Source organism: Prinia subflava, chromosome 3, assembly GCF_021018805.1.
Source record: "Prinia subflava isolate CZ2003 ecotype Zambia chromosome 3, Cam_Psub_1.2, whole genome shotgun sequence".
Taxonomy (NCBI): Eukaryota; Metazoa; Chordata; class Aves; order Passeriformes; family Cisticolidae; genus Prinia; species Prinia subflava.
This window is the reverse complement of record NC_086249.1, coordinates 14,486,798-14,513,335: the sequence shown is the minus strand read 5'-3', so window position 1 is coordinate 14,513,335 and position 26,538 is coordinate 14,486,798. Positions and strand designations below refer to the sequence as shown.

Below are 26,538 nucleotides of genomic sequence, written 5' to 3'. Positions count from 1 at the left end.
TGCTGGAGCTGGAGCCATTATTTACAGAAAGTGGCAATCCAATTTTTTTTTCTCAAGGAACATCTGAATTACTCTTCAATTACTCTTTACTGGGTGGTGGTGGGGGAACCAACCTGCATAGAAGGCAGGATTTTCAAGGAGTAGCTCTATAAACCCACAGGAGTTTAGTTGGCCACTCAGCCAAGCTGGGCTGCACTGTTTTTCCTTGAGATATTTGTGGCATTTTTTTTCTTGCTCTTCCCATGGCAACTTTAGGCAGGGTGTTAAAACCACACTAGAGGGCTAAACAAGGCGTTATCACAACATTTAAATCCGAGGTTCAGCTGTCTCTGAAGCTTGATGTGCTGTGCCCTCATGTGAGGGACACAAGTGACCAAGCACAGGCCCAGCTGCTGATCAAAGGTAAAGTGAACCACTTCAGTTCACTCTCTGCTAGACTGTGTGTGTGTGCATGGAATGCTTTAGAGTCTGCTCTAAACTGTCCTAAAAGGCTGATGGAGGCAGGCTGTTCACCTTCCTAATACAAGAACTAGGAGTAAAAATGGGAAGATGGAAAGAAACTCAAAACAAACAAATACTGGTTTTCAACATGTTTGGGAAAAAAAAAACCTGTGGGAAAAAACATGTGGGTGCCAGCAGTTCCTTTGTATGGATGGGTTCTCAGATGAGAAAGCCACTTAAAGCTGGTGTGTGTAGAGCTTCCATATGGCTCTGGATGTCCTTTATGTTTAAAGTAGAGATTGGAAGAGTCTGAGGGGAGGAAGCAGCATCTACATTCACTGTGTTCTCATTGCTCCCCTGGGAATTGCTTCGGGGAACCTGAGGAGAAGGACTCTGGCTAGAGCCATTTTTAGTGTGTGCACAACTACGTCATTGCTCCCAGATGGAGACTCAGATCCAGCTCCTATTGGGATGTTAGCAAGGATAAAGGAGGGTAAGGATTGAGTGGTTTAATTGTTTGGGTTTTTTTTTTAAACTGATCTAACATATTGACCATAATTGCAGACATATAACAAACCTGCAAACCTACAGCACTTCTCAGTCGGCTACCCCAAGAATTTTACACAGGGTTACAGCTGCAGGATTGAAAAGGTAACTTATAACAAACCACAGGATTGATACTGACACCAGTCCTAGTTCAGCAGTCCCAAAGGCACCAAAAAAGCAATTCTTCATTTCTTCCTGTTCCTCAAAGACCCAGAGGAAAGAACTCCTTATGGTATCATGTGGTATCATGCCCAATTTTACAGTTATTAAAAGAATTAACTGCACACCTTAGTCAGAAAGCCTTGGTGTCCAACCCAGCTACTACAATGTTACAACCACCACCATTTTATCCCTGTGTTTGCAGTATGATTTCTCCTTCAGTACCACAGAGCAGTACTTGGGCATGAGGTTCCAGACAAGGGAATGCAAACTTGAGCAGGTCTTTACTGAATATTGAGCCAAAGGCCCACAAGCAACTACACTAAATATTACGGTGCTTTATAACTCAAGTCAAAGGATATTTATCAGAGCTTACAAAAAAAGCCCAGTAAGAGACAGCTGTGTAAGACCAACCTACAGAGGACAAAGTCATTGTGGAATAAAAAGCCTTTTATTAGATTTTTACAAAACAACTTGTAAAAAAAAAATCACCCCATATTGGATATATGCAATATATTAACTTCCACATCCCTAGCCACTACCTGACAGATTCAGCTTGTCCATTATTTCTTTGAAAGAGCAAGAACACCTGCATTTCTAGGCATAAAACCCGAGGAAGGCTCTCCTATGAATTCTCTCTGCTGACTTCAGTCCCAAACAGTAGATGGTGCAACAACAGTAGATTCACCGAGGTTTTCTGCTACACTTTGCCCAGCAGCAAAGTCTCTTTATGAGGTTTACTCCCCCTCAGTTTTCCTAGTTTTGCTTTTAGGAGGCATTTTGCTTTTCTCTTTTTAAAGCAAATATGATTGTTGTTTCTGTTCAGTGAGCAGCACCACTAAATCAACGTTGAGGGATAAGTATCTCCAGCAGAGTCAGGGCTGAGGAATATCACACCATCTAGGAAGCAATAACTGGGAACTGCATTCTCATTTTGTCTATTTCAAGTATCAACAGTTCTTATTCCTTAGCACAATGCATATTCCACTTAAAGCTAGAATTGTGTTGATGCAGTTCAGAGACCATAGAAAAACCTTCACAGAACCAGAACGCTTTTATTATAGTGTTTAGACAAGTAGCTATAATTTATGATCCAAAATTGTTCTCAAAACTAATATTTAGTTTATCAATGCGATCAGTTGCATCTTAGCAAACAATACAATTATGCACAGTTATCTTCCATTAAGAAATACTGTAAAATATATACAAATGTTGCTACAGGCAAATGTCCTTTTTGCAAGTGCACAAGTTGCATTTCTGAATGAGTGCATCTCTCCAGCACTGAGTCTCATCAAGTGTACAGAGAGGTCTCACCGAAGCATTTTGTGAAACCACCTTAATTATCAAGTTTACTCACCTTTCAAAGACTCATTCTGAAAGAAAATCACAAAGGTACAAGATTTATATACATAAAGGCACAGCAATTCTGTTGAAACCAGCTATGTTACAGTACAATAGAGTTCAATCAGTGCCTTTCATGCAACAAAGTTCACTAACAAATGTAACTCCTCTTCCAGAAAAATTAACTGCACAAGGAGTGTATCCTTCCCTTCTGGTAAGAAGAATAACAAGCTATTATTTCATCAGCTCAAAAGGAATTTCAAAGAAATACATAAAATGCTTTTTTCCTTCTGCCTAAATTAGCTAGACTTTCAAAGCTATTTCTCATGGGAAAAATAGTTTCCAACTAAGAGCCAAGGTGAAGTTTTGCTTGTGCTAAGAGATGAGAGACTAAGAATGTTTCTATAACAATGGTTTTGTAAAAATGATAAACATTATGTAGGTGCTGTCCTAGGAAGTGGCATGATCAGCCACAGAATAGCCAGTTCTAGAGACAGATCAGGAACTGAGATGGAAAACTTTGAGTCCAAAGGGCAGATCTGGATCATGTATAAGGGAATTTATTGTTAGAACTATACTCCTGGTTGGTCCAGAGTCAAAAAGACTCCATGCAATGGATGAAAAAAAAAGTACTTTTCTCTGCAAATTGATCTTCAAGTTGTCATTTCTGAGACTTCAGGATTTTCCTGGCAATCAGTTGCATTGAAAGAGTATTTGCACTTTGCACATGTGTCTGGAGCTGAGCCCCCAGCAGGCAGACTCTGAACTGGCCCAGTTAATCCACGCCCAAGGCCTTGAGCTGGCGCTCGATCTCCTCGTCCGATATGGTGGCGGCGGTCGATGCCGACGCAGAGGGCAAACCTCTGGCAGCTGAGGGGGCTTTGGCCATCTGCAGGAGACAGAGGGTTCTTCAGTCAGAATATTGCAGACAAACTGACTTCAAGAATAAACTCTTTTTAAAAAATTAAACTCAGTTTAAAAATTGGGAGGTAGGGTAAAAAAAAGCACATGAACTGTGCAAAGATAGCCGTACCTTGCCAGAGATTTCAATCCCGATCTCATCAAGCACTTGGTTAACAATGTCTTGGCTTTCTTCCTCTTCATCAGAAGCATCAAAAATATCATCCAGAGTGTCATTAACTTAGAAGGAAGAAAAAAAACATCCAGACTGCATTAAGCAAAAGGGTGACTAGCATGACCTAGTACCATCTTTCTGCCCTCCCAGAGCACAGCAGAAACACCATGGTGTAAGAGACCAGCAGAAGGCACCTGGGTGTTGAGAGGCTTCCTTAGCTCTGCCTTACAAAGCCTGTGAGCACAGCCAGGGCAACAACGGGGTCAGGCACCGCTGTTTTTATAAAAATGTTTAGTTCCACCAAAGGTGTTCAGCTGCTGTATCTCCCCCCACATTAGACTTTAACATTTCTGGAAAACACCTATAGTTCCATGAAAATCCCCTTTCTCACTTCCTCCTCCAAGTCCATTGCAAAGCTGTTAACTACTCGGGTAAATTGTGTGCAGCTGAGGTGTTTCCATCTTGGTCAAGAGCATGGGTTTGAGTCCATGCTCCTTAATATGACCAACAAAGGGGCAGGTTAACTGGGACAGGGAGAAGACTGTGAGCAGCACCAGGAATTAGCTGACAGTGAACACATGCACTCAGGAACAAGAAACTTGCTGCCTCTCCAAAACGTTGTCTGTGGCTTAATTCAAGAAAAAGGAGACAGAACCAGCACGTGCAGAAAGATGAGATTATCAGTATGTAAATTAAGGCAAGTTTTCAGTTATGCCATCAAGGCCTTGAGTAGGTCTCAAACCCTCTTCCCCCCACCAGGATGTTCCTTCTAAAACCAGGATGAATGTTTTGCAGAAGATGGGAAGGTATAGATTCTAGATTTAATACCCAGAACTTCAAAAAAGTCTAGGGTTCATCTTTCCTGCTCAGACATATGTTGTTCTGTTCGCTCTACATTTTTGCTGTCAGTCTCATTAACTATAGAAATAAACTTCAAACATCAGTGGTTTTAGGCTGGTTCTCCCCTGCCAAGGGCAGCCAGCTGTCCCCTGCAGTGCAGAACTTACTCATTTCTTCAGTCATTTCCATCTTCATGTTTTCCTTCTGGAAATTCTGCATGGTTTGTAGTGTCTTCTGCGGATCCATTTTCTTATTAACTGCTTGCATTGTCTATTAACATGGAAAAGACTCTTAAATCATACAATGAGACATTAGTAAATATCAGTGCATTCATTAAGAAAAATGATTTAATCCAAATTTCACTTTCCTTGTCTCTTTACATCCCATGAGAACTGTAGGTAAGTAACAGATCAGTAGTACAGCCTGCACTTCGAAAGAAATATTGCTGTCTAGTGTCCTAATAGGTAAGACTTTTGAATATGTGCCTCTTTCTTGCACCATGACCCTCCTCTGGCCTTGCATTAGGAAAAATCCAACTGATCAGAATGAAAAGAATGGAGAACACTTCCTAGCTTGAAGGCTACACACATTAAAGAAGAAAATGGCTGCAGGTTCCTATTCAGAAAGGACCATTTGTTTGAACTACCACTGGAGGACACGATAAAATTGTTTCTTGATGTTACGATTTAATGGAAAAATTACTTTTCTCTGGAAAGAAAATATCTAAGTGTTGAGGAAGTATTTGTTTAGGGTTCACCTGTGTGATGGGTGGAGGTGTTACTGTGACAGTGAAATAAACTTCACCCATTTTACTACAGTGCCTTTGTGGCACTGCTGTGGGGTACTTCCCTCTTCCCTAAAAAGCAAGTTACTGATACAAGATTTCAGAATTGAAATACAGACATGAGCAATTCAAATGTAAAATTTAACCATCTTTGAGAAGATAAAAGACTTGGTTAATTAAAAGAGATGGTATAAAGCCAATACAGGATTCACAGAAGGTTGTCTGCCTTCATATCTGAGTTTGTTCAAAGTGATAATGTATTATGATACTAATGTTATTTGAATTTCAAAGACTGTGCTCATGGTCACATTATTTGAATTTAAGAAGTTGTTCTGGACATGGAAGGTGCTGGTATAAATGGATATCAAAAGTATCTGCACTGATAGAGAGTTTATATAGCTTCAAAAAATAAGGGTTAGATGCATGATTAAAATAAACAGGTAACTTAACTGGATTTTAATATGTTCAAAATTAGCAACATACATGCTAAGAAGTATACTGAAAGTACTTTGGAAGCTTTGCATTCATGTATTTGCTTTGCTTGTTAAGGCAACTGATCTTATATATTTTTCCCTGATGGTTTTATGAGATTAACAATTCTTTAAGCTTCCCATGTTGATAAGCCAAAGTACTCACTTTAAAAGGGATCAGAAGAATTTAAGACCTTTCTCTCCAACAAAGTTACACAAATTGCAGATACAAGTACCTGCTGTGTTTCAAAAAACATGATTTTCCCAAATGTTGGGTAATTTTTTAAAAAAACATTTTTTGATTTCTTTTTTCTACTGACCTAACCTTCATAACTACTCCAGTGGCACTTTGGTTTTGAGAAATTCAATTCAAGATCTATCACAGATAAAAATAAGTCATCCATGTAGTAATTAAAAAGCAGGACCAACTTGTTCACCTGAGTGCTGTTGTCCAAATACTGAGTAAGGTGTTGAACCTGATCAGTCAGACAAGTCCAATTTGTAAATCTGCTGCAGAGCCACAACTCTGTATCACTCATGCTGTGCCTAAAAGGCACCTGACCACCAAGCCTTTGTGGTTCTGCACCGAGTTTCATTGCTGTGTGTAACTGGATTTAACTTGGACTGGGATCAAAGCCCAGCCTGGTCTAGAGTGATGCACCCTAATTCTGCTTCCTGCACCGTCCTCCTTGCCAAAAGCCCCATCCCTCCTTATCAACTCAGGGAAATAGGGGAACGTTCACACCTAACCCGGAAAAATGAGATTTTCCTCTCTTTCCTGAGATGAGATTTGGGAGAAAACTTAATGTAATACTCCTTCCTGAGAGAGCACAGAGAAAATGACAGCGAACTCCAAGATTAGATTTTTTTATAGGAACTTTAGATCCAAAGCAATAACCTACTTTTTTCAAAAGCCATAAAGCTATTGTGACACACTGCCTTGATTTCTATACGAATCATGCCCTACTTTTTCCCAGTAAAAACTGCTTGTAACAAATAAGTACAGGCAAGGCACTGTAGCAGCAGGGTTTGAGGTCTTTATGTACTAAAAGAGTTCATTCACTCTCATTAGTTTATTTTTATCACATAAACATTTGACAGATGTCTAGCCCAAGAAAGTATGTAGGTGCTATGTGGATAGACTGACCAAATGAAAATGTAATAATATAAACCCAAATTATATTTCCCTACTGTAGCCTCACCACCCCGTGCAGCGAGTTTTAGCCCTGCTATTACCCCAACCAATACATTTTTTGCAGCCACGTGCTGCATTTGAATATAAAGGAATATCCTGTAGTGCCTTACTTTTGCTGTGGCTGACATAGCTCCTGCCATCTTCATCTGGGAGTTCATGACCTTGGTCTGAGTGGACATGGAGGTGACCTTGGAGCTCACGGCGTAGGTTCTGTTCTTCTGCTTCCTCAGCTGCACCAGCTGCTTTGCCAGCACTTTGCAGGCCTCCTTGTTACCTGTCTTTGCCATTTTCTTGATTTCCAGTTCCTAGGAAAAAAGGTGTGGGATTCACTCCACAAAACCTCCATTGGCACAAAGACTATAATTAAGCCTTCGCACTAATAATTAAATTCAAAAGTTGACTATGCTCTTGAAGCTTTTAAGACATTTTAAGTTATATAAATAGTTCCTTGCTTTTTTAATAAGGCTATTTAGCAGAATCAGTGTCACGCTGGTATGATCTGACCACAAGGGAAAAATTCAATAAAACTGAATTATAGTGTGGTAGCACACAGTTCCCTCAAACACTTCAATTTCTGCATGAAGTCACATTCACTTCTATGTGCTCACTCAATTCCATATCTAGATAAGCAGACACACCTCAATAAAGCCCCCAAAAGTGAAGGAATTGTGGTATCAGCTACTGGTGCCATGACTCCAATCAACTTTGATTTCTTGCAATCAAACAACATCACCCATGTAAGAAACGGAGAGTTCTTTTCAACACTTTTTCAGCCTCAAGAGAACCTCACAGCTTTTTGGGGAAGAAATAGATGAAGTTAGATGACAAATAATTATAGGCTTTTCACCCTCATAATTTAGCTGGACTTAAATCATAATAAAAACAGCATAATTTAACACGTGCTTATGCTGTAAGAAAGACACTTCTGTTTTAGAAAACCAAATCCAAACCCCAATCTGTCAATTCAAAGAGAAATAACAATCTGTTTAGCCCAGAGGTACCAGGAAAAAGCCTGGCACAAATAATCTTGTCAGCTGGGACTCTTCAAAGTGTACCTTCTGATTTGTGACTTGGTAATGTAAGCTCTGCAACTACTTTTTCCTTTACAGCCTTTTTATGGAGGTCTTGTCACAGCGGCTCAGTTTTCTGTAGATGACCATTTGTCCATTTTGATTTTTACCATTAAGTGAAAGCAGCTTTTAAAGACCAGCTTTCTCCTGGATTTTTCAGGAGATTATGCCTGCTGCAGGTATGCAGTGGCTTCACTTTATGTGCACTGGTAGTCCAGAAAACTGCACTCCTAAGAAGCCATGAAAAGAGAAATCCTAGTCACCAGGACACGCAGAACAGTCACCTTTAAAGGCAGGTGTGCACTGGCCCACTGCACTACCCTGACTACCAGAAAAGTTCAGAGTTAAGTTCATTTTTGTGCCAGAGATGGCTCTGGCACAAAATCTCCTCTGCAGATTCATAATTTCTAGTGTCATACACACTATTTTTAATCCAGGAAGGTACAGAGTGGCAAGGAAGCAGCATGAGACTGTTCAAACATTAGAGGCCTGAAATAGAAGTAAAGCTGTGCTCTTTGAAAGTAGCTCACAGAAGCCACCAGAATTCCTGTAACATCACCAACATTATTTCCTTTCTTTTTGTATCTAAGGTATTGAGAAGGTTGGAGGGATTAGTCTGAACCCCATAGTTTTAACAGCAAACCTTTGAAAATACGGATTTTCTCAGTAAGTTGAAAGACCTACATAGCATTTATAACCTGATTTTTTCAAAGCAAAACACTAAACAATTGCTACATCACTGCAGATAATCCACCTGCAGAAATCAAGCCCTATATACAGGTGATTTTATTCTTAATTAAAAAGAATTTGGGTAAATTTGGGGGTATGTCATCTGCTTTTGAAAGGTCTGGGGCAAGCTTACTCAAGTCAGTTATGTTCTTCTGGGAAAAAAAAAATCAAAATTCATATAGTCATCAGGCTACTGAACTGAAACAGAACTGTCTGCATATATTAAGGTATTTTTAGCCACAGAATTAATATAACTGTATAACTAGGTTTTCTCAGAGTAGTACCTTAAAATTAAGGGGAAAAAAGTCTTTTTAGAGAAAGCACATAATGAAATGTTTTGAGATTGACTGATAAGCCCCTGATCCTTCTTCACCTGATCTGACACTGAAAATTAATATTTATTGTCCATTGCTTCTCTCATTCCAGCAGCAAATTTTAACTTTTTCAAAGATATATTTCACTGCTCCTTTTTCCTCCTCAGAAATTCAACATTTCTGAAACCACTTAGCATGGTAAGTAATCAACACTTCAGCCTGAATAGTCACTAAAATTAACGTTATTTCCATATTTGGAATATTTCATACCGGAAAAATGCCTTATTTATGAGCAACCTACTATTTCTCACATGTCCAAGGCTTTCAGAAACAGTTTCTCTGACCTTTTAGTTTATTATTCCCAGCTCTTGGTATTCCTGCGACCTGCTGCCATGAACCATCACCTCAGTAGCTGCTGGAATGGGCTGGATTCGCACAGCTTTTCCCACAGCCCGAGCATTCCTCATGCATCAACCCCACCATCTGGCACATCCATTTCTCCTCTTAGTGCCATACAGGTGCAGCATTCAGCCACTGAGGACTTGAAAGCTCACACCCTGTAAGTTCTGAATACATCTGAATTTAGACAAACAGTCCCACTGTTATTGGCTAATTTTAGGGACATTCTATCTGAATGACAATAACTCTATTGGGTACTCCTGATATCCTGTGGTTTTTCAAGGACTCTCTCCCACAGGACAGTCATCGTAACATGTGATAGCACTTCTTTTATTTTGTCCACCACAAGACCACTGATTTACAAACCTTTTAGAAAAAAACCCCTTCTGAAGGACAGAGAATACCAGGAATTGTAGGGAAAACCCAATGTGGTCGTTTTATCTAAACACACTGTTCCAGGATTTTGCTATGTCAAAGGCTGAGGATCACTTTTAGACAGTAAATATTTTCCAACACAATTTCAATAACTGAGAAATTAAAAGGGGAAGACAACTTTTTTTGGTATTCCATTATTATGCATTGATTTGTGTCTTTAAAACCTCGCAAGTTTCCCATTGCGTGTGTGTTTTAAAGAGCAAAATGAAGTTCCCCATCATACTTACCAGCTGTTTTTCCTGTTTTTCAAGTGCTGCTCTATCTCTGCTTATAGCTCTCTGTGTACCTCTTAACTCTCGATTCTGCTCCTTTATTATATCTGGAAAGAAAATATGGATAGTTGGGCAAAGTTTTTCAGTAATAAGCATGTGCTAAGCATCCTGCAGGCATGCAGCATGTTTGACACCTCCCTTTGTTCAGAGGGAAGTGGCAGCGTTTCAGATACAGAAAATATTAGCAAAACACATTTTGGTGTACACAATACCATTGTGTCAGCAGTGTGGGCTATATCCTGTTAAAAATAAAAAAGCTCTTTTACGTAGGATGTTACTTTGCACCATAACCATAGCAAGAGCCTTAACCCCACAGAGAGACATCTGTGCACCCACTTTCCTGCAGGTCCAGCACTAACTCAGCAATATCACAGTCACTGCCATCTCACTGCTTTTCCCCCAGTTAGGCACGACTGCAACAGGCAGGGCAGCTGAAGGAGCCACGATTTATGAGATCTCAGAGCAGGTGAGGAGTTCCCAGCTCCACAAAACAGTGAAAAGAATTCCAGGTCTAAGTCCTGGATCCTGCTCTTCTCTGTCCTTACTCTGCTCTGAGGGAGCTTCCTCTCTTTGTCTAGCTCTTCCTCAAGTCAGTCTACAAAGCAACAGTGTTTGAAACTTTTCAGTTAGGAGATGCTTAAGAAGAGTGAGGTAGGAAAGTGGAGGCCTTTACAACAAATTTCAGTCTACTGACAACTGATGTAGCAAGCAAAGCCTGAACACTGTCTAAATCTATCGTACAAACACAGGAGTTGTGTGCACTGTACTATCAAAAATTATATACTGATAACACCCTCTTATTAAAGCAAGTTGCAACTAACTTTTGATAGGATTTACAGCACATGTTGGGTGTGATTCACCTGGGCAAAGGCGGAGCAGGACGTCTGCATGTGACTCAGCATCCTCTGACCTTTGCAGAGGAGAGCAGTTATCAGTGAGGAGAGATTCATCTACTCCTCTTCTATGCCTGCACTTTGGGTGGAGTTTGAAAGGAGCAGACTGTCACATCAACTTTCTTTAGGGCTCATGAAGGATAAATTCTAGAATTGCAGGCCGTCCTTTTCAATTTTTAAGGTTTGAGGCAATTTTTCTACAACCAGCGAGAAGCATTCGCATTCTTCATTTCTAAAGCCAGAAATACTGTAAAACATCAATTTCTAAAATTGACATGATAAGGTTTGAATCAGAAAAAGAAATCCCAAACCTTCAATGGCATTTTAAAGACAGAATATACACTTCCTCTTCCAACCTTGCTGGAGATTTGCCCAGTTCTTGGGTGAAGAAATATATATTACAAAAAAAAAAACCAAAACAGTGTGAAAATGACACGTGTTTTTACAATGCTACTACTGCTGTGAGTACTACACAAAAAGCATCCTTGGGAGATGCAGACTTTTCAGTGGACAATAACTAAGAACTGGAAGATGGCATGGAATATAACTGCATTCTTCACACTGGCAAAACAGCAGAGAAAATCACTCTGAAAATGCTACAGGCAAGTAATTTTGAAGTCAGATAAATGCTTATTACTTGCACAGCTGCACTTGGTGGAATTGAAAGAAAAAACTTAATAGCTACGTACAAGACTGGCTTTTCTAACTAGACTATTTAAAAAAAAATGCTCAGTATAGTGAGCTTGAGAGGCAGGAACTTCAAGGTGATGGCAAACAAGAATAGTATGATGCTTCAGTAGTTTCTGATCTCCTCATAGTGGCTTAAACTAAGGATAACAATAAACTGAAAACAACTATCTGCAGTTACAGACTGTTTTGTTTGTTTTTAGAAGTGAAGGCCAAGATGAGAACTTGGTTCTTGTTTCTCTCTGATAACTGAGGGAAATTCCCAGTTACTAGAGTAGTCAGAATACGACAGGTTATTCTGAGCCAGTCTTACGCCAGCAGCCACTCCTGTGTGTCACACTGGTGTCACACACACCAGGGCAAGGAGGAAGCGCCTGCATTCCTTAAAACAGGCTGGACAAGAGACATCCAGCACGGCTCCTGCAATCCTTCCTTGGTCATGGAACGCCAGCTCCCCTTCTTCCCTTCTCAGGTGCCGCATGTGAGACGGGAAGAGCCAGGTGGGAGCTGTGTGTGTTCCCCTCCGCTGACACAACTGGAAGATCCGGTGGGAGCTGTGTGTGTTCCCCTCCGCTGACACAATCGACGAGCGGTGTGATTTTCTGCGAGCCCTTTCCAAAGGCCGCCCCAGCAGATGTGACAGGGGCGCCCGCGGTGCCGGAGCCAGACCCGGGCTGGCCCACCCGGGGGCACCACAGCGGGGGGAGCTGAGCAGCGCCCGGGGCCTGCTGCCGGCTACGGCATCCTCTGGGGGCTTTACTTTGAGGATCGTTATTCCTGCTGAAGTTTTGATGCCAGACTGGCTACAAAGAGCAGAGGCCAAGTCGTTTCCACCCCCTGCGGAGCCCAGGGCCCGGCGGCGGCGGCTCCCGTAGCCTGGACGTGGCTCCCGCACCGCGGCCCCGCTCGAGTCCCGGCTGCCCCTGGGCCCCAGCAACTCCTGGCGGGCCTGTTTGTTTTCCCTCGCTGCCGGCGAGACCTGCTGCTCCTCCTTCCTCACCAGCTCACCCGGGACGGCCGGGCCCGGCTCCCAGCCCCCCCGGTGCGCCGGGCATCCCCCGCCCCGCGGTGCCAGGGCCGGCCCGGCCCGGGGACTCTCCACTGCCGGTGAGTCACGGCGGCCGGGCCGGGGCCTCCTGCTCCTCTCCTGCTCCTCTCCTGCTCCTGTCCCTGCGAGCTCCCGCTCCGCCGGGACGCGGGGCCCGAGGCCGCGACCCCCGCCGGGCTCCCGGAGCCCCGGCCGGGACCAGCCCCGCGCCCGGGGCCGTGCGAGGGCTGGGGGCGGCCGCTGCCGTGACCGCGGCGGGGCCTCCCCGGGCGCCCACTCACCGTCCACGGTCTTCTTCTTGAAGAGCGAGGCCATGGCGGCAGCCGGACCCCCGCAGCCCCCTCGGCGGGCTGCTGTCGCCTCCTGCTCCGGTGACCAGGAAGCGGCCGGGCCGCGATCGCCCGCCCGGCTCCGCCTCCCGGCGCTGAGGGGCGGGCCGGGGCCGGGCCGGGGCTCCGCGCTGCGCCCGCCCACCCTGAGAGCTCCGCCGGGGACGGGGCCGCGGGAGCGGCTGCGGGCACCGCCTCCCTTCCTCCCTGCGGGGTTTATTGTGTCTGTCCGTCCTCGTTCGGCCACCCCGAGCCCCGGGACAGGCGCTGCGGCACCGTCCTGAGGCCGGGACCGTCCTGAGGCCGGGACTGTCCTGGGGCCGAGCCCGCAGCGGGACGGGGCGGTGGTGTCCCGGTGGTGTCCCGGTGGTGTCCCGGCTCCCCGCTCCCTGCCCCGCTCGGCGTTGGAGCTCTCTTCTTGTACGTGTAATTACTAAAGATTGCAGTGAAAGCACGTAAAAAGTTAATTCGGCAGCTCTCCGGGTTCACCGCTTGGTTTTCTGAAAACGCCGGTCTCGGTGGAAATAGCAAGTTTTCACTGTTTTTCACGCGTCCCTTTAGTTATTTGTCACTGGCTGAAATCCAGCTCGTGTGTGTACAGATACTACAGGAATTCAATTGTAAGGAAACCTGGTGCGTGGCATCTGGAGGGATTTGGTCAGAATTAAACCCACAATTGAGCAGTGGGGTCGCTGCCTGTCTGACAGATGAACTGCGAGGTTCGGGATTTGTTCTTCAGGAGCATCCCCAAGCCATTGCTGAGTCTGGAGAGCTGATTTCACGTCAGTTTTCTTGGATATGCCTTTGTCTGAGGGTCACAACAAGCACCGGTGTGCAAAAGAGTATGGAAAAAGGAATAATAATTTTCTTGGGTTTCAATATGTAATTACAATCCTTAATTTTTAATAAGGTAGTTTATAACATAGCTGTGGTTTCATCCTTGGCGATTACCTACATATGCATCATGCCCTTAGAAAATAAAAAGAGGGCCTTTATTAAAAAAGAGAGAGCTGTGGGTTTGAATACCGGCTAGATATAACTTAGTTTGAGGTGTTGGGGATGATTATGTTAATGTGCAAGGAAAAAAAGGAAGTGACTGGAATGTAGTAATGCATTTTGATGGCTAGAAATAAATTCAGCCTTGGAAACAATCGTAAGTTTATGGTTGCAGTACCCTAATAAACCACACTTTTATAACCTTGCATGGAGAAACAATCTATCAGAATATTGTAATAGGATGTTTGTGGACATGGGAAGGTACAGACTATGTGCTTGCTGTCAGTATTCCTTGATTTTCTGAAAACACTGATTTTATTGTAAATAGCAGGTTTTCACTGTTTTGCATCTGTGCCTTTAGTTATTTTTCACTGATTGTTCTAGGCTGAAATCCAGACCATGTGTCATGACATAGATACTGTGGAAATTTGGTGACTCTCCATGAGACAAGTTAAGTAAAATCCACTTTAGAAGTTTATTCCTGCACGTCTGTAGTCTTTGTTAGGTTAGACCAGTCAGACATGGGTTAGTAAGCAAGGCTGAAATCCTGGTTTTGAAAATGCACAGATGAGGGGGAGGAGAGCACTTGTAATTTAGATTCAGATCCCCACTCTCCTTGAGAGAGAGGCTGAACAGCTTAACTACGGGGTGCTCTTAAATTGTGCTAATTAGCTATGAGACCAGAAATGCATTTTTCCATAATATTTCTTCATGAATGTTTAATTGTGATGAGATAAACAAAGATGTCCATAATGGGCTTCATAACTGCAATAAATACAGTATGTCTGAGCTATTCCTTGCCAGGACTTACTTTTCTGTGCTGTAAGCCTGAATGCTGGAATGCTATTGTATGTATTGATAGTAGTGATAAGAGAAGCCCTGAAATTTGTCTCTTAAATTAATAATGCTTAAATATCATGTGTTTCTTTTAGATTCTGACTTGGTTCAGGATCTAATCACCAATCAAAATGTAAAAAAAACACCCCACCTTAGTTCTTTATGCTACAGACAAACTTTAAAAATCAATCAGATGGAATAAATTGCCTGTCCTTAGTGACTGTATGCAAATATCACTACCAAAGCAGCGACTGTGTGTTTCCTGTTGGATTTAGAGTGAAACTGGGACACAAAAACTGGTTTAGCAGAATAACACAATATCCTGTATTAATTTGAAAATGAAAACCTTCAAGTCAGGGTATGAAAAATGAATGAATAACAAAACCAGATTAAAGCTGGTGGTCAGTGTTCCAGAGTTGTACTTAGAAAAAGACAGGAGAGAATGTTTGTTGATAGAGAGAAGCTGTTCTAGCATTGGTGCACTTTAAGCACATAGTTAATTTAAAGCAGGTGATGGCATTCAGTCTATTTAAATCTAAACGTGTTCAGGTGTTGAGGTAAATGGCTGCTCTGAAGAGACCCTTAAAAACTGGTGCTGCAGGTCCTGTTCTGTAGATTACTGGATGAATTGTCTGATGTGAAAAAATATCCTTTCCTGGCTATGCTCTCAGGAGAAAAAAAGAGAGGTGAGCTTTCAGACACTTGAACCTTGAAACTCTTGAGGTCATGCTTTAAGTCTTTTTAAGCTTTCTGTTCTAATGAAGGTTGCTGGTCTTCCTTATTTCCTTTCCTAGTGTGAGTAAAATGTTGCAAGTGAACTTTCACTGACAACTAAGGCAGACTGTCTTGGGATGCTTTGTGGGTAATGACCCAAATTCAGCACTGTTTGATCTATTCTGGGCCTAATTCCTGCTCTTCAGATATAAAGAAATTAATTGAGGCTGTGTGTAACGAAGAATGAAGTGGTTAAAATTTCAGAGGCCTGAGAAAGATAAGTGATCAAAGACTGTGTAAATGTATTGCTATAGGAAATGCACAGCACTTTACATGTGAAATAAAGTTATGAGGGGTGTCTTTGGTGCCTCAGCAAGTGGCCACTTGGCAAATCCTGCAGTGCTTTACCTTGTCCTGGAGGAGCTCCATGGGAATATGTGCTGGTTTGAAAGCAAAACCAGGGAGACTCCAAGTCAGAAATACTATTTAATAGAGAGAGAACAAACAACAGGAAAGATAAAAATAAAATAAAACCAAAATAAGACAAATGCAATAGTACAAAGGACCACTGACATAGCCAAAATGCAAACCTGACAGCCTGTTGATCGGGGTGTTGGAAGCAGCCTGAAGTGAGTCCTCCCAGAGTGACAGATGTGGCTCTGTTGGAGTGGAGATGATCCTTGGAGTAGAGATGATCCTCAAGAAGTTAAATGTGTGGCTCTGCTGACGTCTGGGTGTGTCTCTAATTGCACTCATTGGAAATGGAATCTCACAATGGGAGTGTGCTGTCCATGTCGGGGAGGGCATGGAAATACCGAGGCACAAAATCTGGGAGCCTTAGAGGAAGGTGAAGCAGAAAAGAGCAGGCGAGGGGTGGTGGCTAACACAAAACTGGAGTGTGACTTTTTGAAGAGTAGGGAGTTTGAAATGGCAGCAACAAATGAAGACAGCCTTAGGAGAGAGGATAGAGAAGGTGGAGAGCAGCAGTTGGGGAAATGCTGTGGCTGTAAGATGGGGGAAGTTTCCTCCAGTGCTGCAGTTCTAGAGGGCTCACATGAGTTCAGATTCACTTGCCTGCTTTGTTAAAAAAGACATCACTTATTTATTTGCACAAGTGTAAAAACTGTGTTTTATACAGCATATCTCACCCTCTCCTTGCAGATCAGACAACTTTCCAGCAATGTTCTCATGAAAGCTCATGAGAACAGAAAAATACCTCATTTGTTGGAGGAAAATGAGGAGTCACATCTGGCAAATACACAGGTACGAAATAACCTTTGTAAGTGCTGAAAGTAAAATTATTGAAATAAATTTCATAGGAGAAAATCAACTGTCTACAAGTAATGCCCATAGTGAATTGCTGTCCAGTACGAAGAATGCCGCAATCAATGAGGTGGCAAAGGGAAACAAGTCAGTAAGCTGAAGATTAGCGGATTGCCTATTTGGAAATAGCTTATAATTCTAAACATTTTAATTTTAAAGAAGTGTATTTTTATTGATCTAGAAAAATATTGAGGAATGTGGTGAATCTGACATAGATGAGAATGTCTTGCTTTCCATCTGTTCACAATTTAAGTCAAACTGGGCATGTGTGGGAAGCAGAGAGTGTATTGTTGGTCTCATTCATAACTTAATTGTTTTTTGCTTTCTGTGCCTACAAAGAATTAATTCCCAGTAGGCTGCTACCTTTCTAAGCCTTACATCACACAAGGTGCAAGGGGTGATACACATTTAGGTGTGTAAGCAGGGCTTGATTTAATTTGTTCTTGTGAGTACTTGCTGACATCTTTGGCGATTGAGGTTGTCTTTTTATGAGAGAGGGTGTTTATGGTGTTTTGTGTCAAGCATGTTTTGCTTGATACTCTGCTGAATTTGCTTGCCAGACCTATGAATAAGTAAAAGCCAGCAAGAATGAGTTGAAGGAAAACTGTAATGCCTGAGAGGTGAAACGTTACTCTAGTTTGCTGAAAAGCTTTTAGTGAACTGAAACCTTGAATGTATAAAGGATGTAGTCTTCATCTCAATTTTTTTTCTCCTAAATGCATTTAGGGACAATTCTGGGGAAAAAAAAAAAAAAAAAAAGAAAAAAAAAAAGCAATCCAAAATACTCCCACCCCTAAAGAAATCCTCAACATCAAAAAGAAAACTGCCAAACTCCATCATCCTTAATATATGTGAGGGTAGGCATGCTTTTTTCTGTTGCACAGTTAGCCTATCAAAGTAAGACACTTATGTTTGCAAGAGTACACCTTACTTTTAGTCATTTTTCAGCATCTCCTTAATAAAATAAGAGTGCTTTGAACTGTTTATTATGTGCATGAAGTTGAGTACTTTGTGAAGCCCCCTAAAAGCCTACCTCCTCCTTACAGAAATCTGGTCTTAATTATCACCTTGATTGGTGCTAATAGGACACTTTTGACTTGCAGACTGCAGCTTTTATAACCTTCACGTTTGATTACAAGGTTTTTGCTTCACTATAAAATAGTGCCATTACTTTATACAAGCAGAGTCAATTTTGCTTCAGTGATCAAGTACAGCAGGACATCATATTTCTGTAGGGCATTCATGAAATCAAAGGTTATACTTTTAAGAGCTTTTGCTTGCAAATATCATTTCTTTAAATGACTTTTCCCAGGGAGAAAAGGAAATCCAGGCTAGCAACAAAATAGGTAAATACTGTTAGCATTTTATCACAAGCTTCAAGACTTCCTCAAGGCATCAAGTTCAGAAAAAATAGAGTAAGATATTATGGGGAGGATATTTATTATTACAGACTGCAAAGTCAATAGGGACTGCTAAATGTTCTTGCAGTCATAATAGCCTATCTCATGTTAATTCTAGCCCAAAGCTCTGTGACTCTTTATGTGCAGAGATAATGGGGGGTAAAACTGTGTTTTTAGTTTAGCCGCAGATTCCTCCCAACCATGGAAAATAAATTAGGGAGCTTCACAAACTAAAAATGATTTGGGCTTTGGAGGAATTCCCAGCAATAATATACAAGACTTATTACCCTGGGTAGTTAGAGGGTCCCATATGTTTATGGCTGATAGTAGTCATTTTGATGGAATATTGCCTCAACAACTTGTTTTCAAATAACTTCCCTGTAACCCAGATCTGTTGATCCTAAGAGAAGATCTTAAGATCCTAAGAGAAGATCTTTTTGGTAATGGTATTCTTGTTTGTGCTCCCTATGTGTCTCTTAGATAAAATACAGTATATTTTACCCAGGAAAAATGTTGCATTAGTGGTCAAATTTCTGTATTTAATTTAGCTGGCGTCCACTACACATCAAATTTTAACATGTCAAGGCTTGGGTTATATAGGTTCAGATTTGAGAACATATGTGCAATTTTTTTTTTAACTTGAAGACACTACAGGTAGTTGTTCTAAAAGAATGCCTTTAAAACCTAGAAAATCCATCTTAAGGTTATTGTTGTTCATTGTTTGCTTGACATTGTTATCTAGGAGCATGGCTGCTTTGGGTTTGGAATGCTGTATAATGTCAGGGAAAAATATCAATCTATCCCTCAGAGAATATATTGTCCCAAAATAGTAGAAAATAGTATGTGAATATCAACAAACTGGGCAGTGCAAAGAAAGCAGAAGTTAATTTATGTAGCCTTACATATTGTCTGTGCATAGGTGTCAAGGTAAAAATATGTTAAGCTTTAGAAAAAAAATCAGGAAAAGGAAGATAAAAGATGCTTGTTAGAAGCAAAATTAATGACAGGCAGTGTCCTGAAAGCTTAACAAGATTTGAAGGAATCAGTGTGGTCTGTGAGGGTGTGGAGTTTGGGATTAGCCAGGAAAAGCCTTGAAGACAACTGCAGTGTATGTGGTGAACAACCAAGGCAGCCACCTGGAAGAAGGCAGTGAAAATGGCAGTGTGGTCAAAGAAATGATCTTAAGAGCTGGGTTTTTGGGTTACATTTATTGAGTGGCATTGTGATGGTATGCTTGCATCCATGTGAAGATAAAGTAATTTTAATATATTCAGGAAAGTTAACATTTCTTGTAAATGTTAAGAGAGTAGAAAACTATCTCTTGAAACTGGAAATGTCAGCTCAAGGAGCTCTTCTCTTGGTGTTGTTGGGAGTGATTTATATTTTCCCCGGGGTTCAGAATGCTTGTCATTTACACTGTCCTTTGGGTACAGCTATAGCTGTCTATGGCCCAATCCAACAAAAAATATGTTCAGTTCCTCTCTGATAAAAGTGTATATAAACCTCAAAGTCACTAGAATCTGCTCCGAATGCATACATAGCCAGAAAGATATATATTTTATATTACATTGGACCCTAAAGTGTTATAAAAAATGGCATATCCCTTTTTTCCTTTTTTTTTTTTTTTTTTTTTTGGTATCTTTATGACCAGCAAGACAGCATCAAGCAGTTTATTGCAGACCTGGTTTATGCCTTGCAAGAGAGCAGTGTAGTAGACCCTTGTGCATGCTTTGTTTTCAGCACCAACACTGGAAGCAATTTTGAATCTCATTTGATTTTATTTCAATCTATGCTCTCTTTGTTGTCTGTGTGAGCACCAGTATTTCAAAAAAATTAAACTGATGTTGTTTTTGTTGTTTAAAAAGGCATTTAATTTATTTTTGATTAGCTTAAACTGTATTTGTACATCATGCTGAACAGTTTCTTTCTTAACCCTTCAATGCCATCATCACTTTATACAGCTAGAATAAAACATATGCCATTTCCAGGGATGGGGAGAGGCACATGTAAATGAGGATTCAGTCCTGCAAAGCCAGGAAAGACATTTGGGCACATTAATTTCAGCAAGAATTCGACGCATAATCCCTGCAGAAGTTAATTGGGATGTTTGGTTGGTAAACGAGGTAGCCAGGATCCGTGGAAGTGGCAGGATCCTTCTGGGAGGCTGAGCTGTCAGTGAGGGAGGAGGCGTGAGCAGCCTCTGCTTTGCTCCTGCAGCAGCGAGCCTCCCGAGCTGAGCCTCGGAATCTCATTAGATCCTCCTTCAGGGAACTTGGCTGGCTTATCCTGGAAATTGCTTCTGGAAATGTCTCTTTCTAGGGTGGCTCTCTTTTCCTTTGAAATGAGGAATGGGGCAACTGTTTGCTTATAAAATATCATCAAGTTCACTTGCTCCTTGATTCTGATAGAGCTGTAATTGGCAAAAAAGTGTGTGTGACAATGTGGACCTTGGTCCTATTTTAGAGGGAGAACATGGACCACAGAGAGGGTTCTGATGTCCCAGTCCCTTAAAGCTGTTCTGAACTTGCACTCAAGGGGTTTATTCTTCTTTCAGCAAAGTCCTTTGATTGGGACTTGCATTATTTGCTCCACTGTCCTGGAGATCTGAGTCCCTCCAAGTAGGAGGGGGTCTTGTGTCTGGGGGAAAGTCAGGGAAGAGAAATATGTGTGATTTTTGGTTTTGGCTTGTTTGTTTGTTTTTCTTGCAGCAGTGATTTCTGATTGTAGCTGCTCCTAGGAATTAGATATTTTGGTTTAAAGGATAGTCCCTGTATACCAGGTATTTTACAAGACAGTGACAGCATTCTGGCATGGGCTGTTTTGTTCAGAGTTCTGGTGACAACGTCACATAATGAATGAGGTATTTCATTAAGTGCCTGATCAGAACCAAGGAAATTTGTAATGTTGGCCAAATTCACTAACTTACAGCTTAGCTGTCACTGCAGCATCAATTACAGATGGTTCTTGTGGTTTTTGTTGCCATTTGCCTTCATGGAATGCCTTAATAAAGGGAATAAAAAGAGGATTATCATGCACTTTACTCTTGTAGAGGAATAGATGATACAAGCACATCAGTTTTGTCTCACTTATAAATAGCTCCCGGAAATAGTGGTCTATGAGGGAATAGGGCTGATTGACTCATTCGTTGTGAATAATTTAGCCTCAAAGATTAGCATTTTTGTACATGTATTATCCATGGAGGACTGAATTCATCTATTTGTTATTATAATCTTCCATTTAATAGTTTATGAATTGCTCTCTGAAATTTTTGGAGATGTGCTTAATTCACTGCTTTGTTATACGTGATGTGTGATGGTCCTCTGAGTCATCTTGACAATTTGTGAGTCCCCGCTGGAGGACTGGGACACTCAGCTAGAGAACAATGACAGGGTCCGCAGTTCTTTGTGGCCACATGAGGAGATGAAGAGGATTCATATGCCAGCAGTTTTAAGGAAATGATTGTCGTGATGGGGGGAAACTCTTCAGACTTGCAGAGGTTGTGAGGGGTTTTTTAAATTCAGTATTGTGCAAGACCTTGCACAGAGCAAATTCCTCTTTCTTTTGTGAGGATGCAGAGTAGCCCGGGATCAGTGTGGGATGGGGAATGCGAAGTCCAGAGTTACAGCTCCCAAGCAGGAAGCTTGCTGCATATAGAGATAATTGAGAGCTCTGAGGAAGGCAGTGCAAGCGCCAGAAACAAGCTGTGTATCATAGCATGGTATTCTACCTATTAAAAAAATAATAAATCAGGCTTCTGGCGCAGGAATTTTTTGGATATTTCTATTGAGTTGTCTTTTTTGTGTGCAGCTGTGTGTGTGTCCATTTCAAACATACACACATACAATGTATATGTGCCTCAGTTTCCCCCTCTTACTCACTTCTGCTTGAGGTGAGAGTGGCCTTGTTTTTCAGGAGCAAAAAGTAATAGCAATCCTTTCCTACTTCCTTCTCACGATTGTTGTATTTTAATCCACATTTTTGAGGTGCTCTGACCATGCTGACCATTGGTATGGAGAGCCCAACAGTGCTTTGGATTTTCAGGGTGCACCAACGAGTACCAGGAGGAATTCAAGTTATAACCACACAAGCAAAGTGAAAATCATACAAAGCCAGCGATTGTTAGTTTTATGCACGGTTCCAATCAATGTCAAAGCTATAAGATGTTGCATAATCAAATAATTTATTAGGCACAGCTGGTTAACTGCTTACAGCAAAACAACCTGTAGCTTAATTGCTCCTTCTATTGCACCGGTTTTCTGCATGGTCCTGCTGGCCCCAATACCCAAAGCACAAAAACCCTGCCTTAGGCTTCCTGAGAGTTGTGCAAGACACTGTGGGTCATAACTCATCCATGTCAAATTAATGTTGTTGTCATGGGGCACCAGTGGCGTAATGAAGGGAGAATAAGGGCATTAAGGAGAGTTAGTCCTTCAACAGGACTTCCCTTCTAATTTCATTGATATGATAAATAGAAATGTATCTTTTCTGGGCTTTTTTCCCTAAGAAATGACGATAATGTTAAGTAAATACTTTGAGGAAGAGATGTGAACCTTGCTGTTTTAATTTGTTTCCATTCAAAATGGAATGTTTCTATACATCTAGAAATGCAATAAGGAAAGTTGCTACGTGCTATCCATTGTAGAATTTCTTTTCCTCTAAGGTAGTTTTTGAAGAGTTCAGTTATTTTACTCTGTAAAGAACAAAGCTAAATGTCCTGCCTAACCTTTATTCTGCAATGGCTGTTTTTCATTTTATTTTCAGTATATGCATCCAGGTAGATGAGGAATACTGATCCTTAGTGACTTGCATGCTTGGGGATCACTTTGAATAGAACCAGGAATGTCCCTGATTGGCAATGAGAGAATTTGAGAAATACTGCTTAATTTAATCATTGAAAACTTTTACATGTAGTGTTGGATTTTCATAATAATTATCTGATTACGTGCATGAGTCTATTGCAGGGACAAGGGATGTTCAGTCAAACAAGACTTATGTCTTCATGTTGTTAATTTACTGTGTCATCAGAAACAGCTCTTCAGTTCTATGGTATAATGGTAAATAGTTGCTTATTCCTGTTTGGAAGATAAAACTTTCTCCTGCTTTACTTATGTCCATGTGTGACGGTTATGCCAGTTCAACTTTAGCCTTCACCATTAAACATTTCAGATTTTGTGGATAGCTCTGGTGCTAGATACTGTTGAAAATGTGTTCATAGGTCTTCACACTTTCTGTCTTCATGTTTAGAAGCAGTGATTTTTTTGAACTAGTAAATACATAGGGATAGAAATAACATTTAAGTTAGTGTATCAGGTAAAACTGCTTCTCATTGCTGTTTTTTTATTTATGCCATGGTCAGTCCAATGAATTTGTACTAATTCAACAGGACTGTGAGTTCCTACTGCTTTGCAAATGCACCACTTGGAATGGGAATTTGTTCTGCTGCTGAACATTGGGATTGGGCAAGATGAGTTCCCACATTTCTTGTCTATCCTGTATTTCCTAGCCCTCCCTGTGAGATTTTTGTAGACATTTTAATTATATGGAAGCTCACCCTCTACTGTACAGACCACTTGGCACCTTTTTCTCGTGTTTTGTTCAGCTCACGTACCTGTATGTCATGGCAGGTCCTCCAGTGTAGTTTTTAGGTCATATCACTTACCACTATCTTGTCTCTGTAGAACTGGAAGTGAGAAGCTGTGAACTCCATCTCAGCACTTGTGCAAAAAAGCTCTGAAATTTGATCTCGTGCCTACTGCTTTTACAGATGTGTCTGCCTTGAAAGAACATGGCCGTGGCCTTGAATGTTTGGTGGCTTCCTAGTTTTCAAACATGCATTTAAAGGAAAGGAGAAATAAGTTGAAAATTTAGTTTTCTGGGCTAAACTGACTTGAGCAGTTGAATATGACTAATGTATTTTGTCATATATTCGTCTCTGCTAATTTCTTCCAAGATAAGTAGCTGGATTCACTTTTATTCCTGAGAGGTGTATTTGTTTATTTTAACAAAAGGCAAGAGGAAACTGGAAAAAACCTTCCTTTTCATTTGCATGGTGAGCTGTAAGTGGAGTGATTTTTCAGGAAAAAAAGTAAATATTCTTATGTAACTCTTTCCAATTTGTTTCCAATTTGTTCTACAGCTCTCTCAACAAACTTGAGGCCTGTTTCTAGCACATCCATGAAAAGTAGCTCTAAACAAAAAGGGATTGTGAGCCAGAGCAATTGAATTGGTGATGCACACAAAAGGCTGCATGTGTGTTATTTATCTGTATATTTTGTGCAGTGAACTGAATGGCAATATCAAATGATAATAATTCTCCTTTAGACTATGCTTCTTTATCTTGGAACTTTTCTCAGATAAAACTTGAAGGCCCAGTTTCCCAGTTTTTCTAAGTACTTTACCAAGTATAAGTACTTCACCAGATTCCAAGGGGATCGAGCCATAAATTTCTCTCAACTCTTGGCCTTTATTCCTGTTCCAAATTTCTGAACAGGAGGATTGTTCACAGAGTGCTGAACTCGGGGTGCCACGAGAACACCTCAACAAAACCGAGTTAAAAAAAAACCGAGTTAAAAACCATGTGAAAGGAGAGAAAATAGGTTAACATGCTATAACTAGTCCTGAACAACAAACACTGTGCTTAAAGACGTTTTAGAAGTAGATTAGAGAAAGCACAGGGAAGTAAAGAAGAGCTAAAGGGAACAAGCTGCTGCGGAGGGAGGATGGGGCCACATGATTCCTCCCCTCCTGGTATCAATGGATGTAGAACAGTGTGATATATTCAGCGTGCTAACATTTGCATTACAAATGCTTGTGCTGGGTTTAGAAAAGACCTAACAGATTGTCATTGCCCAGAGCACTGGCATTACAGTGATTGCTCCAATACAACACGGCTGGTAAAGTTTTTCTTAACCCTTGTGCTACCCAGCTTGAAATAGAGTTGTTTGCCCAGAGTTGCCTTTCCTAGACAAGTGCACATTTTCATGCCCTCGGAGATGTGGATAAAACAGATCTGTTCATCGCTGGCATCTGGGATTTTGGGTGATTTGAGATGTGTAGATTTTCTCAAGTGCTGGAGTAATCAGAGCACTGCCGAGATTGCACCCTGGGCTGGCGGGAAGATGAAGTATTATGCAGGGCTTTTCACACATTCTGTGTTTCTTGTATTGTCTCCAGTTTTCTGAAGGCTGTGGCAATAAAATTAACAGCCTTTTTCATTTATGCTTTTGTTACAATGCTGCCATTTGGTTTAATTTCAGTTCTAATTTAGATTGGTGGAAGCTGGAAGAGTCCTCTAAATGAATACATCTGGAAAATTGTGAGGGGTTTTTTTGTGAATATTTTATTTTTAAAAATCCTTCTGCAAATGAAAAAAAATCCTAAATTTCATTTGCCTTGAAGTTCTACACCTAATTTAAAAGCAGTAAATCTCACAAAATTTTTAGCTTGTTTTTTGGATCCAGAATCACAGAATGACTTGGGTTGGAAGAGACCCTAAAGATCATCTCATTCCAACCTCCCTTCCAGGGCAAGAACATCTTCCATTAGACCAGGTTGCTCAAAACCCCATCCAAGGTGACCTTGAACACTTCCAGGGATGGGGCAGCTACAGCTTGTCTGAACTACCAGTGCCAGTCACCAATCTCACAGTGAAGAATTTCGTCCTAATATCTAATTTAAAGCTGCCATCTTTCAGCTTAATGCCATTCCCCTTCTCCTGTCACTGCATGCCCTTGGGAAAAGTCCTTCTCCAGCTTTCTTGCAGGCCAGCTTTCATTCAGGCATTGGAAAGTTTCCAGTTGGTCTTCCTGGAGCCTTCACATCTCCAGGCTAAACAATCCCTGCTCTCTGGTGTTTTCCTTCCCACTGAAGAAAGGCAGATCTGTGTAGACATCCATAAGCCCCAAGAGTGGTTATAAAAGTTATTAATCACCTCAGCAAAGCAGTGACAATTTAAAAAACCCAAAACCAACAAACTCACCCCAAATCACCAAACCAACCCCTTTGTTTTATTAACTCAATGAAAGAAACATTTTATATTTGAAAAAAGAGTAGTTTTTAAACTGATGTTGTTCTCAATTTATCAGTGTCCTGTACTGTGATGTCATCTTACATCTTAAACTAATTATATTATCAAAAACCCTCTCTGCATCAACATATAAAATATTCTTAATATTGATATGAGCTGCAAGAAGCAATTAATATATGACAGTTTGCAATTAAATGTGTCTTAAACAGTTATCT

At 41.2% G+C, this 26,538-nt stretch overlaps 1 protein-coding gene across 1 annotated transcript; it reads right to left on the bottom strand.

The window, feature by feature from the left end:
* Nucleotides 1–1,578: 1,578 nt before the first annotated feature.
* CHMP2B (charged multivesicular body protein 2B) lies at nt 1,579–13,138 on the bottom strand. The gene is made up of 6 exons (XM_063393934.1): nt 12,980–13,138; nt 10,026–10,117; nt 6,962–7,156; nt 4,570–4,672; nt 3,521–3,627; nt 1,579–3,376 (listed from the first exon to the last, which is right to left on the bottom strand). Exons 1-6 carry the CDS (start codon nt 13,011–13,013, stop codon nt 3,263–3,265), a joined length of 645 nt encoding a protein of 214 aa, XP_063250004.1. The 5' UTR covers nt 13,014–13,138; the 3' UTR covers nt 1,579–3,262.
* Between the last annotated feature and the right edge of the window lie 13,400 nt (nt 13,139–26,538).